This window comes from Cornus florida, unplaced genomic scaffold, assembly GCF_030987335.1.
Source record: "Cornus florida cultivar Cherokee Brave unplaced genomic scaffold, ASM3098733v1 CherokeeBrave_3.0.0_Hap2_Chr08, whole genome shotgun sequence".
Lineage (NCBI taxonomy): Eukaryota > Viridiplantae > Streptophyta > Magnoliopsida > Cornales > Cornaceae > Cornus > Cornus florida.
The window spans coordinates 50715330-50728917 of record NW_026775578.1 but is presented as its reverse complement, the minus strand read 5'-3'; the positions used below and the strand labels follow the sequence as shown (position 1 = coordinate 50728917).

Genomic DNA, 13588 nt, shown 5'->3' with positions numbered 1-13588 from the left:
TGAAAGTGAAACCTTATACGAGATGCTTCATGAGACATCCGAGCCAAGTAATCTAGTGTTGAATGTTTATAAATTCAGCTTTCTCAAATTCAAACATGATATTTCTAATCTTAAACAAATTTAAGGTTGCTGATGGAACTAGCACAAGGTGCCATATCAAAATGAGACTATATATATATATATATATATATATATATATATATTTGTTAAGTCTTTTCAACAGAATGGGAAGAGTTTGGAGTAAATACTAGAGTCACCATCTTATTCTTAGAATAAGAAAACAAGGAAAGACGTGTAACCAACAAAGGAAACAGAGCAAATCTGCTGATCATCGGACCAAGAAATGTTGTCTGGGTTTTGTTTGTCTCTTGTATGCAGGTGCATTGTATTGGCTTTCCTCAAATTTCTGATTAATTAGTGGAATTCTCAATTCCTTTTATTCAGTCAAATAAATCATAGTTTTTGTTCTTATCACTAGTATTCAATTTTGACTTCATTGGGCAATAGTTTTTGTTCTTATCACTAGTATTCAATTTTGACTTCATTGGGCAATTTGGTCATTGTCTTGATCATTATGATTCCACGTAAATTTATAATATATGCATTGGAGTCACGCTTTTTTGGTGTTTTTTCCTTGGTCCAGCTTTGGACCTTCCTCGTTGGTTCGTCTTTGACTCTAAGTGGAGTTATGAATTTTTCAAAGTTTTAAAATTCAAATGTTTGACGCATAATTAAACGTCCTCTTCTTTGAATTTAACGGATGTCAAGTGTCGGGTTGGTCTATTTCAGAGATGTCAATTTTACTCATTTGGTCCCTTATAAACCGAGTTTGAAAATATAAATATATATATATATATATATCTTTTGCAAATTTAAATATATTTTAATAGATGTTTCGATAATTCAATAAATTATTGTCTTTCGTGAATTTTGAAGTGCCAGACTGCGACTCTCTAATCTAACTTAAAAAATATATTCTAATAAACGGAATTAGGAAAAGTCACAAATCAAATCCTTCCGAATCAGTAATAAAAGATGTAATTATATATTAGATTATTAATTAGAGATGTGGAGCTTCAGTTTTTTTTTTCTTTTTCTTTTTCAATGGTTTTTGTAATAATTTATAAGTTAAACTACAAAGTTAAGAAAATTTGTGATTATGATTGTACTGCATTTTTTTATAAGCTGAGTATTCTAAAAATTTATCAAAAATTTTATAATGACAAAAAGAATTTTGAAAGGAAAAAAAAAGTGCATGGAGCAGTAACTCGAACCTTCTTAATTTCGATTTAAAGTGGAGTGACACAAGTTTGAAAATTGATTTTCCTGTGCTGGGAAAGTTTGGAAATTGAAACTTCATAGAGCACTGCTACAAAAACGATCGGTTTCAGACCTTACAGTCATTGTAGTTACCCAAATAAATAGAGTCTAGTCAATTTTCCAAAAGAATAAAATGCTTTCTTAAATTTATTTGTCAATTTTCCGAACATAATTATCCAATAATGCTCACATTCTCCATCTCCAAGGAGCTTAAGTATGAGATAGCGGATTGAAGTTAGACACTAGTCTTGTATTTGGAAATCTGCACTTTGGATTCAGAATTTGAATAAATATAATTTTAATTAAATTTTAATAAAAATTTCTTCAATTCTAAATTCAAATTTCCGATTCAATACTTCTAAATATAACTATTGAATAATACTCACATTCTCCATCTGGATGGAGCTTCCACTGGACAAATTGGGTCTCTCTAAGGTACTTTGAGAAAATGGCAAAAGATAAAAAGAAAGAAAGAAAGATAAAAATTTTACCTTTAATGAATCAAATATGCTTTTCACTTTAGCTCCTTAGCAACAATCAGCCGATAAAAGCAAAAGGCTACCTAAAATGCAATTCTTATTTCTCAAAAGCATTTTCAAAAAGCATAAAAACATATTGACATTACAAAAGAGGATGCTATTGATTTCTATGCCACATGCTTTGCTACTTTGTACACATCATGACTGAATTACTACAAATGCTTCTGTATTTCATATTATTGTAGTTTCTCTTATTGTTATGATTATGTTATAATGTGGGTAATGGAGTAGGTTTTTGGTTTATTTGGATTGCATTTAATTGGGCCAGACAAAAATTTATCAACCTTAACGAAATATATTTAATTTATTAAAATAATAAAATAAAATGATTAAGTGTTTACATCATGCCCTTAATCTATTTGAAAATTATAGAACTGGCTTGATTTGTAATTATGGAAATAACTTTCTGTTATTAGAAAACTGAAAAATGTAAAAAAAAATCTACTTGATTCAATTTTATGTAAACTATTTTCTGAAAACTCAGTTGTAAAAAAGTCTGTTTTTAGATAAGTCTTTTATTATTCTCTGAAAATTATTCTCTACTTTCTGAATTTTTTATAACTGTTTTCAGAATTACAAACCAAGTAAATTTATAATTTAAATAACTTCACAGAGAAAAAAAATCGCAAGTGTTGTATTACCTTTGTAGTTGAGTATATATTGCAATTATCTACTTGCCCGAGTCGTTAGGTTATTTTCTGTGTTCAAAAACCTATATTCAAAACCTTGCACCAATCCCACTCCCCTCTAGCTCTACATCCTCGTACTTGTAAATCTGAGTTTTTTTACCGTAACACTACTTTATAGTGAGATCCGTACTTAACTAAATTAAATCTATTTTTTCACGCATTAAATTTGTGTTAAATTACAACACGCTACAACAGAGGATTTCGTACGCAAAATTTATACAAAATTTTTTACAGAGTTCTGCGATTAATTTGCTTTCTACAAGGAAAATGGAAGTGTTAAATTGATGTGAATGGTAGTAGTAACTTTTTGACAATCCTTGTCTGATTTTCCAATCTGTGTCTCCACTTTTACTCTCCCCAAACACTCAACAGTGACACAGCAAGGTTCTTTTTCTGTTACAAAAGAAAAAGGAAAGACACAACTTACAAGACCTGTTAAATTGTTGGAATATTAAATCAGAGAAATTATCAGATCTTTTTGATTTGAACAAGCTGCCAGAAAATGCCAAATACAGAATACAATCAGATTATACAGTAACCACACAGAAAGATCATAATCATTTCATCTCATTTCTTTCATTGATATTGATATGATATATCATCAGTCGCTTTACAGATAACTACAAGCCCTCCTCCACCTGCATCCTCTCTCGCCATCATCATCCCCATCTCTCAGATCCCACAACCCTATTCTCTCTCTCTCTCTATCTCTATACATATACATACATACATATATATATATATATATATATATATATATATATAATAGTAAAACAGAGGTTATAGTTGATCAGAGTATCATTACTAGTTTGTGATGCTCCATCATTTTCCCGCCTTTTTGTCTTCCTCTCAAAATTTGATTATGGAGCTTCAAATCTTTCAAATGCTGCTTCTTTTCTCCTCCTCGGCGGATTTTCTCGGTGGGTTTATGGATTTCTCGAGAAAAAGATCGCTTGCAGATCGTGAATAAAGACAGAACTCTGTGGATAAATTACAAGAAAGTGAATATTTTTAAATTTTTAAAACTCAAATTTAATACGAAATTAAATCTTTTAATATTAGATTTTAATAATTATAATACCTCTGGAAGAATTGAAAGATCGCTTGCAATGAAGAATGGCGCTTTGGATCCCATCATGCTGCTCCATCAACGAGTCATCTCTCCTCGCTGGCGACGGCATGATTCTGACGGCGGCCGACGCCGATCGGCTCTTCCCTAAATGCTTGCACACCATCCGGAGTGCCGCCGGTCGACTCCCCTGTTTCTCATCCGCTTGCTTTCGCGGCGAACACACAGGCGCCGTCGCCGGAGACGACAGCGGAGTCCCCGTCCACGACTGATCTGAAAACTTCGTCTTCTCGCCGTACCTCTTCGAAACCCAAACGTACAACGGTCTGATGATCTTCAGGTACTTCTGTACTGCGTCTTTCGGAAACGGCTTCGAAGAATCAACCGAAAACGCGTCCTCTGACCTCTGCTTCGCTAATTTGCTTCCCAAACTGTTGTCTCCGGCGAAGAGTGACGCAATCGGAACCTCCTCGACTTCACATTTGACCGTGAAGCGCTTGCTCTGCTCCTTTTCCGGTGATTTCTGCTGAACAGTCGCCATTTTTGACTTCTTGAACCCTAACATGAGGACTCGAAACTTCGGCGCAGATATCAGAGTTGAAATCGGAGACTGAGGCTTTGAATTCGATTCTACCGGCACAACTCTTCCTTTGAAGAAATCATTTGGAGATTTGATGAAATTGAGCTTTGGCTCACCGTCTTTTCGGGTCGAATTGTTGTGTGGAACTTCGTCGTTGTCGGAGCTCTTGATTTGAACAGCTTTAGCTCTGTTTTCTTCATTCTCGTCGAAATCAGGAGCTGTAAACTCCAAATCGAAGAAAGAATCTTCGTCGTCCGTTTCATCTTCTGTTTGGAGTAGGTTCTTGACTGTGACTCCTTCGGAGATGTTGGTGACGTCGGCGCCGGAGTTGGATCTGCCGGCACCGGCGCCGGCATTACGCCAGAACTTGAACAAGCTGAAAGCTTCCATGGTAGTGAGGGACAGTGTAGGTGATGGAATGATTTGGTTAGGGTTTGACTGAGTTGGGAGATTTTAGAGAGAGAAAGAGAGAGGGGAAAGGAAGGGAAATATGAAAGGGAGAGTGAAAGTGTGGAAGCTATAAATAGAGGGAACTTTTTTCTCGATTCAGTTTTTGGACGTTTGGCTGTAGCGAAAGGGGGATGTTTCGGGGAAGCGTAGGGGAGTAAAAAGTGGGGTTTTTTTTACTTTAACAGAGATTAAAGTGCATTTTGATAGCATGGTGGAAAAAGGAAATAAAGGAATTTTTTTTTTTTTTGGGAAAGTATCGTTTAGATAAATAAAAGTTGCAACTAACCTCCAACCGGTTTATGTCTAATTTACTATTTTACCTGTCAAGAAATAAAAAAAAAATAAGAAGAACATTGACTGTAAAATATAGTAACAAAGAAGTAAAAAACCCTTCATGACAAAAAAAAAAAAACAAAAATTATAATAATAATAATTTATATTATATAATACGAAATATAGTATTTACATTATGGATCAATTTATGAATTTGAAAACTCAAGATCATTTTGATCAATAAAGATGTATTATAGATACTTTAAATCTAAAAATATCAATTTTCAGTCACTATTGTAACGGTGCTCAATATTTTTGGAATGATACAAGGGATTTTTTGCAAAAATAATATAGTTACAGTGAGATTTTTTTTTTATGCCTTTTTTTTAAGTTTAGCCCTTTAGATAATTATAAAATAAGATTTTAAAAAAAAAATAGTGATAACTTCTCAATAAGAAATTTTTTATGTAAATATAAAATAAATACATGTAATCCATCAATCACTAAAATTCTAAAAAATTAACTTGTCAAAAAATAGACGGAATTAATATATAACAACTAAGAGCAATTCTAATGGTTTAATTTCAGGGGGCCTAAAAGGGTTTGTGCAGAAATAGATCCTATTTTACAAAAATGTGTATTTCAGTCCATAAAATTAAAAAATGTACAAATAAACCCCTCTGACCACTTTTTTGTCAAAATTGACGTAAAATAAATTCAAAAATGCCCTTGGGTTAAGTGCAAAAAATCCCACCCTCTACTATCGATATAGTGTAAAACAGCCCCTACGTGGTATAAAACCCTCCTATACTATCAATTTGGTGCAATTACCCCATGTTCACATAAAAAAACATTAATACTCTTTCTAATATAAATGAAATAATATTTAAAAAATTAAGCAATGTAAAAAATTCATGCTAAACAAATATAGAATATAACCACTACTAATTTTCATCTAATCAAACTGAGCCTAAAAATTTGAAAAATTCCCATTAATTTAAGACTATTAACTTTTATTTTTTGAATTTTTTTTCACATGAATTTTATACTAATAGTTTCAAAATTCAATATTATCCAATTAAGATCATTAACCTTAAAATAAATATATTTAAGATATTCAATAAGTAATGACAAAACTGTAAAAAAATTAATTACTAATGAATTCTAAACTAAATTAAAGATATATTAAAAAATAGAACTTTATTCCTCTTGATTATTACAGTAAAATGGATTATTATTATTTTTTACCCACTGTAAAGTTAAACTAATTGATAATTTTTCAACAAATAACGCATTTGGTTTATACAGTAATTATGATAAATTTCAAGGATAATCACTATTCTTTATTTTTTGAAATTACAATCACTGTAATTTCAAAATTGCATGCATTTTGCTCACTTTATGTTTTCAGGGGGCCCAAAAGGGTGTTGTGGGTCCTATTTTCTTCAACTCGATGGTAGTGAAAGTACTTTTTTCGTACAAACACTCATCGGCCTGGTCTAATATGGATTCTTTTAAGAGAAAATTATAGTATTGTGTGCATATATATATAGTATATGTTTTTTAAAATGAGGATAAAATGTCATGTCTTTTTTATAAAAAAAAAAAATTTAGTTTATGTCAATTTTGACCAAAAAGTGGTTAGAAGGGCTTATTTGCACTTTTTTTGAATTTTATGGACTGAAATATACATTTTCCAAAAGTATGGCATATTTATGCACAAACCCTATATATCAGGGGTTTTTTTCGCACTTAACATAGAAATTTATATTAGAGAGCGTATTAATGTCTTTTTATGCGAACAGGGAGGTAATTACACGCAATTGATAGTATAGGGGGGTTTATACCACACAAGGACTGTTTTGCACTATATTGATAATAGAATGGGGTTTTTTGCACTTAATCCAAAAATAAAACAATCCCAGAGGACTGTAGCAACGGCTCTAAGGGCTTCTTTGATTCAGATAATTGTCAAAAATTAGTCTTTTGGCTTCTTCTTTTTTTCCCCCCTAAACAATACTGAAATGAAGAACCATTAAGCCACTATTTAGCTTATAGAAACCATGCCAAAAATGTTTTTTTGGGGGCAATAAAAGTACAAATTCAAATTTTCTTGTTTTTATTTTTTATTTACTTTTTTTGCGCACTACTGATATTATAGCCAAAGACATTGTTTGGTTGACACAAATAATGCCTTAATGGATATTGGCCCAAAAAAATTATTATTTATTTTATTTTTTAAAAAAAATTTATCCTTTCTTTTCTCCTATATATACATCAATCCCTATTATCATTCACCTCACATCCAATATATCTATATTCTCTACTCCTTCAACCTACAACTACAACCCCCCAATCATTTTCTCGAACTTAGTTATTTTTCTAATACTCAAGTGAATTGAAATCCACGATCATCGATCATCATATTACAACAACAACCTCCAAATTAACCAATCAAATGATGATTGTGAGTCATTTGACAAATTTTATGGAAGAGAATCCCAATTTCCATCTAATCATCCATCCTAATTTTTTAACAGGTACTAAAGTACCACAATCTAGTAACTCCCAATTTTTCAGAAAGTAAAAGGTTAACCGCCCCCCAGTTGGTCCACACCCAAAGATGAGGCTTTATGTTTTGCATAAATGAGCATTGGTTCTAAAGCCCGAATTTATGAAAATTTTGAGCAACATATTAATGGCATAACTAAACGAAATAGCAACACTTTGTTGAATTGTTAGTCCTTCATCACAAAAAAATTACCAAATTTTATGGATGTATGGCCCAGATAGAAAGGAATCTTACTAATGGGTTAAGACAATGAGTACAAGATAAGTTTTTTACTATGTTAAATTTAATTCGTAAATATTTTAAACATTTTCCTTCCAATAATTACATACTGATTTTTTTTTTTCATTTAGATGATAGCAGCTAAACATATATTCGCTAGTCAAATTGGCACCAAATTTAAGTTAGACAGTTGTTGGAATATTTTGAATCATAACAGTAAATGGCATTCACATTGTGCCAATCAGCAAGAGAAAAACAAAAAGAAGCAGCAGTCGAAGAAGAAGAGTAGAATCCACATTAATGATAGTGAGCATGTCGGTTACTCAAACCCATCTACTCTATCAAGTAATGCAGCAACGAAACCAAGTTCGGCTGAAGGATCAACACACATAGGTGAAGAAGATTCACCCGTGTTGAAGAATCTCAACCATTACAGTGACCACAAGGACTAAAATTAAGTAGGGAAGCAGAAAAGATAAATCTTTTGGCCAATTACATGTTTATTCATTAGTAAATTCGATAATGCAACAACCCATTATCAGTTTCAAACTAAAAGTCTTGCAACCGCTCAAATAACATGATAGGCACGCCTAGCAGAGAAAGAGAACACTAGACTGACGGAACTTCAAAACAAAGAAAGAAATAAAGAAATGTCAATTATGCAAAGAGATCCGGAATTGATGGCAATAATATGGCTTATGGAATGACAAAAGAAATATTAGAATTTATATGTTTACGCACTAACTCAAGCTTCTTATAAGATTAGCTCAAACTTCCCACATGATTGTTTTTTTTTTTTTTTTTTTTTTCCTAGTTGATTTTATAATCCTTGTGATATTTAATCTCTTAATTAATGGATGTTGTATTGTTTATTATTTTTTAAAATAAAATAAAATGATATTGTACTGTTTTAATTTCTTTTAATCCATAATGGATATTGTATTATTTAATTTTTTTATAATATAGCCGCTGGAAAAAAGTTTTTTTTTTTAATTTAAAATATTAATATTTTTTAGAGCAAAAACACACCATTGAAACACCTGTGATATCTAAAATTTTGAAAGTCCAAAATGCTAATATGACTCTTAAAAATGTTGATGTGACTTTTAAAAATGCAAACATTCCATCTTCTTTTCCTTTTATTTCTTTTCTTCAATTTCCTCGGTCCAAAATTTTATGCGTTCCATCTTGACTACGTATCATCGTGCTTATAAAACTCAACAACTTTTGTTGAAGATATGCAATCAAGTTATTTTTGACATTTTGGTGAAGAAAAAAATTTATTTATAAATTTTGAGATTTGCTAAAAACATAAAAATTTTTAAAAAAAAATATTTAATTACAATAAACAAATTATTTCATTAATTTTTATTAATCCCTTTTAAAACATTAAGCATGTAAATTTTTATAGTTGCAATTAAAAAAAACCATCCATTGATTCCAAAACAAGGAAGATCTAGGACGTAACTATACATTGGGCAAATGAGATTTTTTTCTGGTATATACAGTAAAACATTAGGAGGGTGAGGGGAAACTTCCAAAAGGAGCAGAAAAAGAAAAAGGGAAAAAAGCCAAAAAGAAAAGACTCTAGAGAGAGAAAGAGGGAGAGAGAGGGAGAGGTCACTGTTGAGGCTGCACTTTGCCTTTCCCAGTCTTTTTTAAAATCAGACATAGGGTTCTTTCTTTACCTTTGTAAAGGGTTGAACAGGGTCCAGATAGGGCACGCATGTTCACTCACCTGCCATTAAAAGAGGTTTGACTCTAACATTTAAAGGTTTGACTTTCAAAGCTCCATCTACTAACTTGTGTGGATAATCTCAACCCCTTGTAATGAACGAGGGCTATACATGAAAAGCAAAAATGCTAAAGAAAATATCAGAATATATTCAAAGCAATTTATGGTTAGTCCCTTGTTGAGGCAAGGACTATCCACTCAAGTTTGTGTTCATTTACCCACAATTTATTGTTTTTTTATTTATTAATGTCAATTTATTGTTTATTTATACTTTAAGAAATGTTGCCTTACTTTTCACTGTACAAGAAAATGCATATGCAATTGAAATCTTAACCGTCAGATTTCATTGAATAGTTAAAAATGTTGTTCATGTTTGTTTGTGTCTGACAAGATCTAATGGTGATGATTTAATTTGTAGATAAATTCCTTCCACACATATATTATATGGTAAAGTGAAAAAGAGAAAAAAAAAATGTTCTATATAAAATTTGTGCAAAAAAACACTACTGCTATTTTTGTATGGATATATAAATCCCCGTCATTTGAAAATATATACAAATTGTCCCATAATATTTGTTGACCGTTAATTTTGATCATTTTTTTTTTTTGTATATAAAATACTCTTAATGTACCATTAAAAATCAAAATTAAAATTTTTTATATTTATTTTACCTTGAAAAATATTTTAGAGATATTCCTATTTTTAAATTTACAAAATGTTACGAAGTATTATTTGCTCAATTTAAAAAATGTAAAAAAAATTTCGAACATCATAAAAGTATTTGCACATTATATGTACGAACTCACAATATTATCTAATAACCTTAATGTCTTTTAAAATCAAATCCACACATTTTGTGGGAGGGGTTTGATGCATGGTCCATGATTACTTTCTTAATGTGGTCCAAGGCCGCATCCATCCAACATATTAAATATAAAAAAAATTGGATTAAATATAAGAAATTAAGTTTTAGAAGACGTAAGCTGATTCACTTCATCCAACAATGTCTCGTGAACCATTACAAAATTCAAAAACCTCATAATTAGTGGTACCTTTTCATTCTTGTTTAATGTGGCATGCAATAAGAAATGTCCTCCCTAAGTGGACCCTACCATGCATGACTTATATCCACTGCATATATTTCATGTGAACAGAAATGATACCCACCATCCCATATTCAAAAATCACATAATGGTAGCTTTTGTTTCTTGTTTGTGACATACTTACAATACATAAGCTGGAGAAATGTCTTTCTTAGTGGGACCCTATTCTATTAAGAATACTAATACCACACCGCATAAATTTCATGTGTAGTATATGTTTATAATATTTACATACATACATATACATATATATATATATATATATATATATAGATACACCTTGTTGTATGGATGACAATCTCATGATGGTAATAATGGTATGTAAGATTCTGCACCAGGAATCATGGTGGTAACTAACAACTTTGGAATTTCTAATGCTACTTTTTTTTTGGTTTTAAAGGGTGAAGATTGACCCCACCATTTGTTCTTTTCATTTTTTTCCCTCTCCTTGTTGTCATCTCAGGTGAACCATAATAGACCCCATCTAAATTCCTTTTTAACCTGAGCCTACCATATATGACTTTTGTACTTTCTCCCTGATGTCTCTGTGTGTGTGTGTGTGTGTGTAATTTAGTGAATATCGGATTGATTGGTAAGTGGAATGATGCCCTAGAGATTTTTGTGAATGGTGGGGTCTTTTTTTTCTTCTTTATTTATTTTTGACATGAAGAATGAGTGTAATTGAAGTTTTTAACTTGTGACAAAACTGACAGATGGGGTTTTGGTTAATGACTATCTGCTTTTTTGTAGGGGGGTTGGGAGTCAGAATGGCATTGGAATGGCATTGCACAACAAACTCTAGATGTGTCTTGCTTGAAGGGGGGAGAAAACACAACCCACAACTAGGTGGAGTGTGTGTGTATAACCTACCCATAACCAACCCTAGTTGCTCACACGTGGAATGTCTATTTTCTAACAACCTATATGTGAATCAGCATATTAATATCATAATATCGGATCAAGGACTAAATTTGGTTTTTATACTAACTATAATAGGTTCGGTGTTTTGTGGTTCAACTCAAAATGTTAAGCTATTTGGTGAGGCCTTCTGAATCCGATACGGGACAAAATTCTCCTTGTAACAATATGTATTAGATGATAATCATGTGTTTTAAGAAATAAATGTGAAAACCTCACTAGAGAGTAAGAGTCCTTACCTCTAGTTCAAATCTCAACGAAAATAAGACACAAGTTTAATTGATGCATATTGTTTGTGAACCATCGCATGCATTCAGAGTTTTCAAATCATCCCAAATGGCAAAGTGATTAGTAAGTAAGTTCATTTTTCGTTACCCAAAAAAAAAAAAATTCTATTCCTGTATAATTTAATCTTGTGATACGATTCTATCATTTGAACAATTACTACTGTATAATAAAAAAAAAATAAAAAATGAAAGAAAAAAAGCAAGTGTGATTTTTAAATCAACATAAGAAATCATTATAATTATACGCCATAATTATCTTTAAAACCGTCAACTGCAACTCTTATAATTGGACCACTGGAATATCATGGGTCGAGGCCCATGACCCAATCAACTACTTATTATATAGCCTTTTAAATTTCATGATCACTTGGACAAGCTGTTGTACATTGGATTCAAATCCTCTGTGAGGGGGGAACACAGTCCTGAAATAAATGAACTCGAGCCCAATACAACCCATCAATTGTTTCCTTATTGTGTGTTTTAAAAGGCTCGGCACGAAAAAAAAAAAATAATAAATATATACATTGGTAAAGAAATATACGCATTACTCATAAGCTCACTTTATTCTTTTAAAGACTCGAATACAAAACTGGAGTGTGTTGATGACTATAGGGGCATGTTTAGAAAGGGAGAATCAAAACTCTTTCTACCCATATACGACCGCTTTGCTTAAATAAAAGTATATTTATCGATAATTATTCTAATTTTTTTATTTTCTTTCATGATGTTCTAATTAAATTAATCAAAGTCAAAGAAATCTATGTATTTGATTGATAAAAGTATTTATTCATTCATTATGGGTCAATTAATATGGTAAGTGGATTCCACCAATATTCAAATCATTTTGTATGGTACACTCAACATAAGCAGCCCATATATGAATCACAAATGATGCCGTGAAGATCTTATTATCATTATGTTTTCAAACAATTTAATTCTCAAATTAAAAGTTTTGATGTCAATTATTTTCTTTTTCAGATCAAATTTTATTATCCTTGATACAAAAAGTCTAGAGTCCTCTAATATCAGATAGCAGCGAATGGAAAGTACCAAATCGCCTCGAACTAATTGAAATAAAGTCTAGAGAGTTTTACACAATTTTTCTATATATATTTTTTAATTTATAAAATTGAAATTTGCAAAGAACTTTAATACCTATGGACGAAGGGTCTCTGTGTGATATTATCAGAGATGGGTACAATAGAAATGGAGGTGTTTGTTCAACTGTGGGCATTTTTGTAATTTAAAATGAGTCATATGGGTTATTAAGTAGTTTCATAATTACTTATATTGTGTACAAGCCAACACAAAGTTAAAAAAGTATTTAAGTCATTTTATGTGATGACAAGGGGGTATATTGTAATTAATTCTATTTTTTTTATCCATCGAACTTACCCAATAAAGAAAATATTTAACACTTATTTATTTTTCACCCAATCTTGTTCTTTGTGAATTAAAATTCCATTTTATTGAATTAAAATTCCATTTTAAGTAACAAATAAAAAAGAAGAATTTCTCAATTTATCGGGATTATCTTTTATATATCAAAAGAAATTATCCTGCAACATTTAAAATATGAAATCTCTAAATTTTATTTTGATAAAAATAAAATTCTTAACTTTTATCCCCACTAAATTAAATTTCTAACTACATCATTGGCTTTGTATTTTTTTTATTTATTTTACAAATACACACCCTTACCTTGTTGAATGACTAATTGTTCTTGACTCCAATCCTATATTTTTAACACATTAAATCTAGATATTTCTGGTCTGATATATTTAACATGGTAACGTATGAAAAATAACAGAAAAAATATATATATACATCATC

At 30.9% G+C, this 13588-nt stretch overlaps 1 protein-coding gene across 1 annotated transcript; it reads right to left on the bottom strand.

Annotated features, from left to right (window-relative positions):
* Positions 1 to 3039: 3039 nt before the first annotated feature.
* On the bottom strand, positions 3040 to 4696 carry LOC132271702 (probable membrane-associated kinase regulator 2). The gene is made up of 2 exons (XM_059773157.1): positions 3630 to 4696; positions 3040 to 3528 (listed from the first exon to the last, which is right to left on the bottom strand). Exons 1-2 carry the CDS (start codon positions 4585 to 4587, stop codon positions 3428 to 3430), a joined length of 1059 nt encoding a protein of 352 aa, XP_059629140.1. The 5' UTR covers positions 4588 to 4696; the 3' UTR covers positions 3040 to 3427.
* Between the last annotated feature and the right edge of the window lie 8892 nt (positions 4697 to 13588).

Coding starts and splice junctions, on each gene's coding strand:
- LOC132271702 (XM_059773157.1), bottom strand. CDS start 4,587: ATGGAAGCTTTCAGCTTGTTCAAGTTCTGGCGTAATGCCGGCGCCGGT. Junction 3,529..3,629: donor ATCTTTCAATTCTTCCAGAG/GTATTATAATTA, acceptor ATTTATCCACAG/AGTTCTGTCTTTATTCACGA.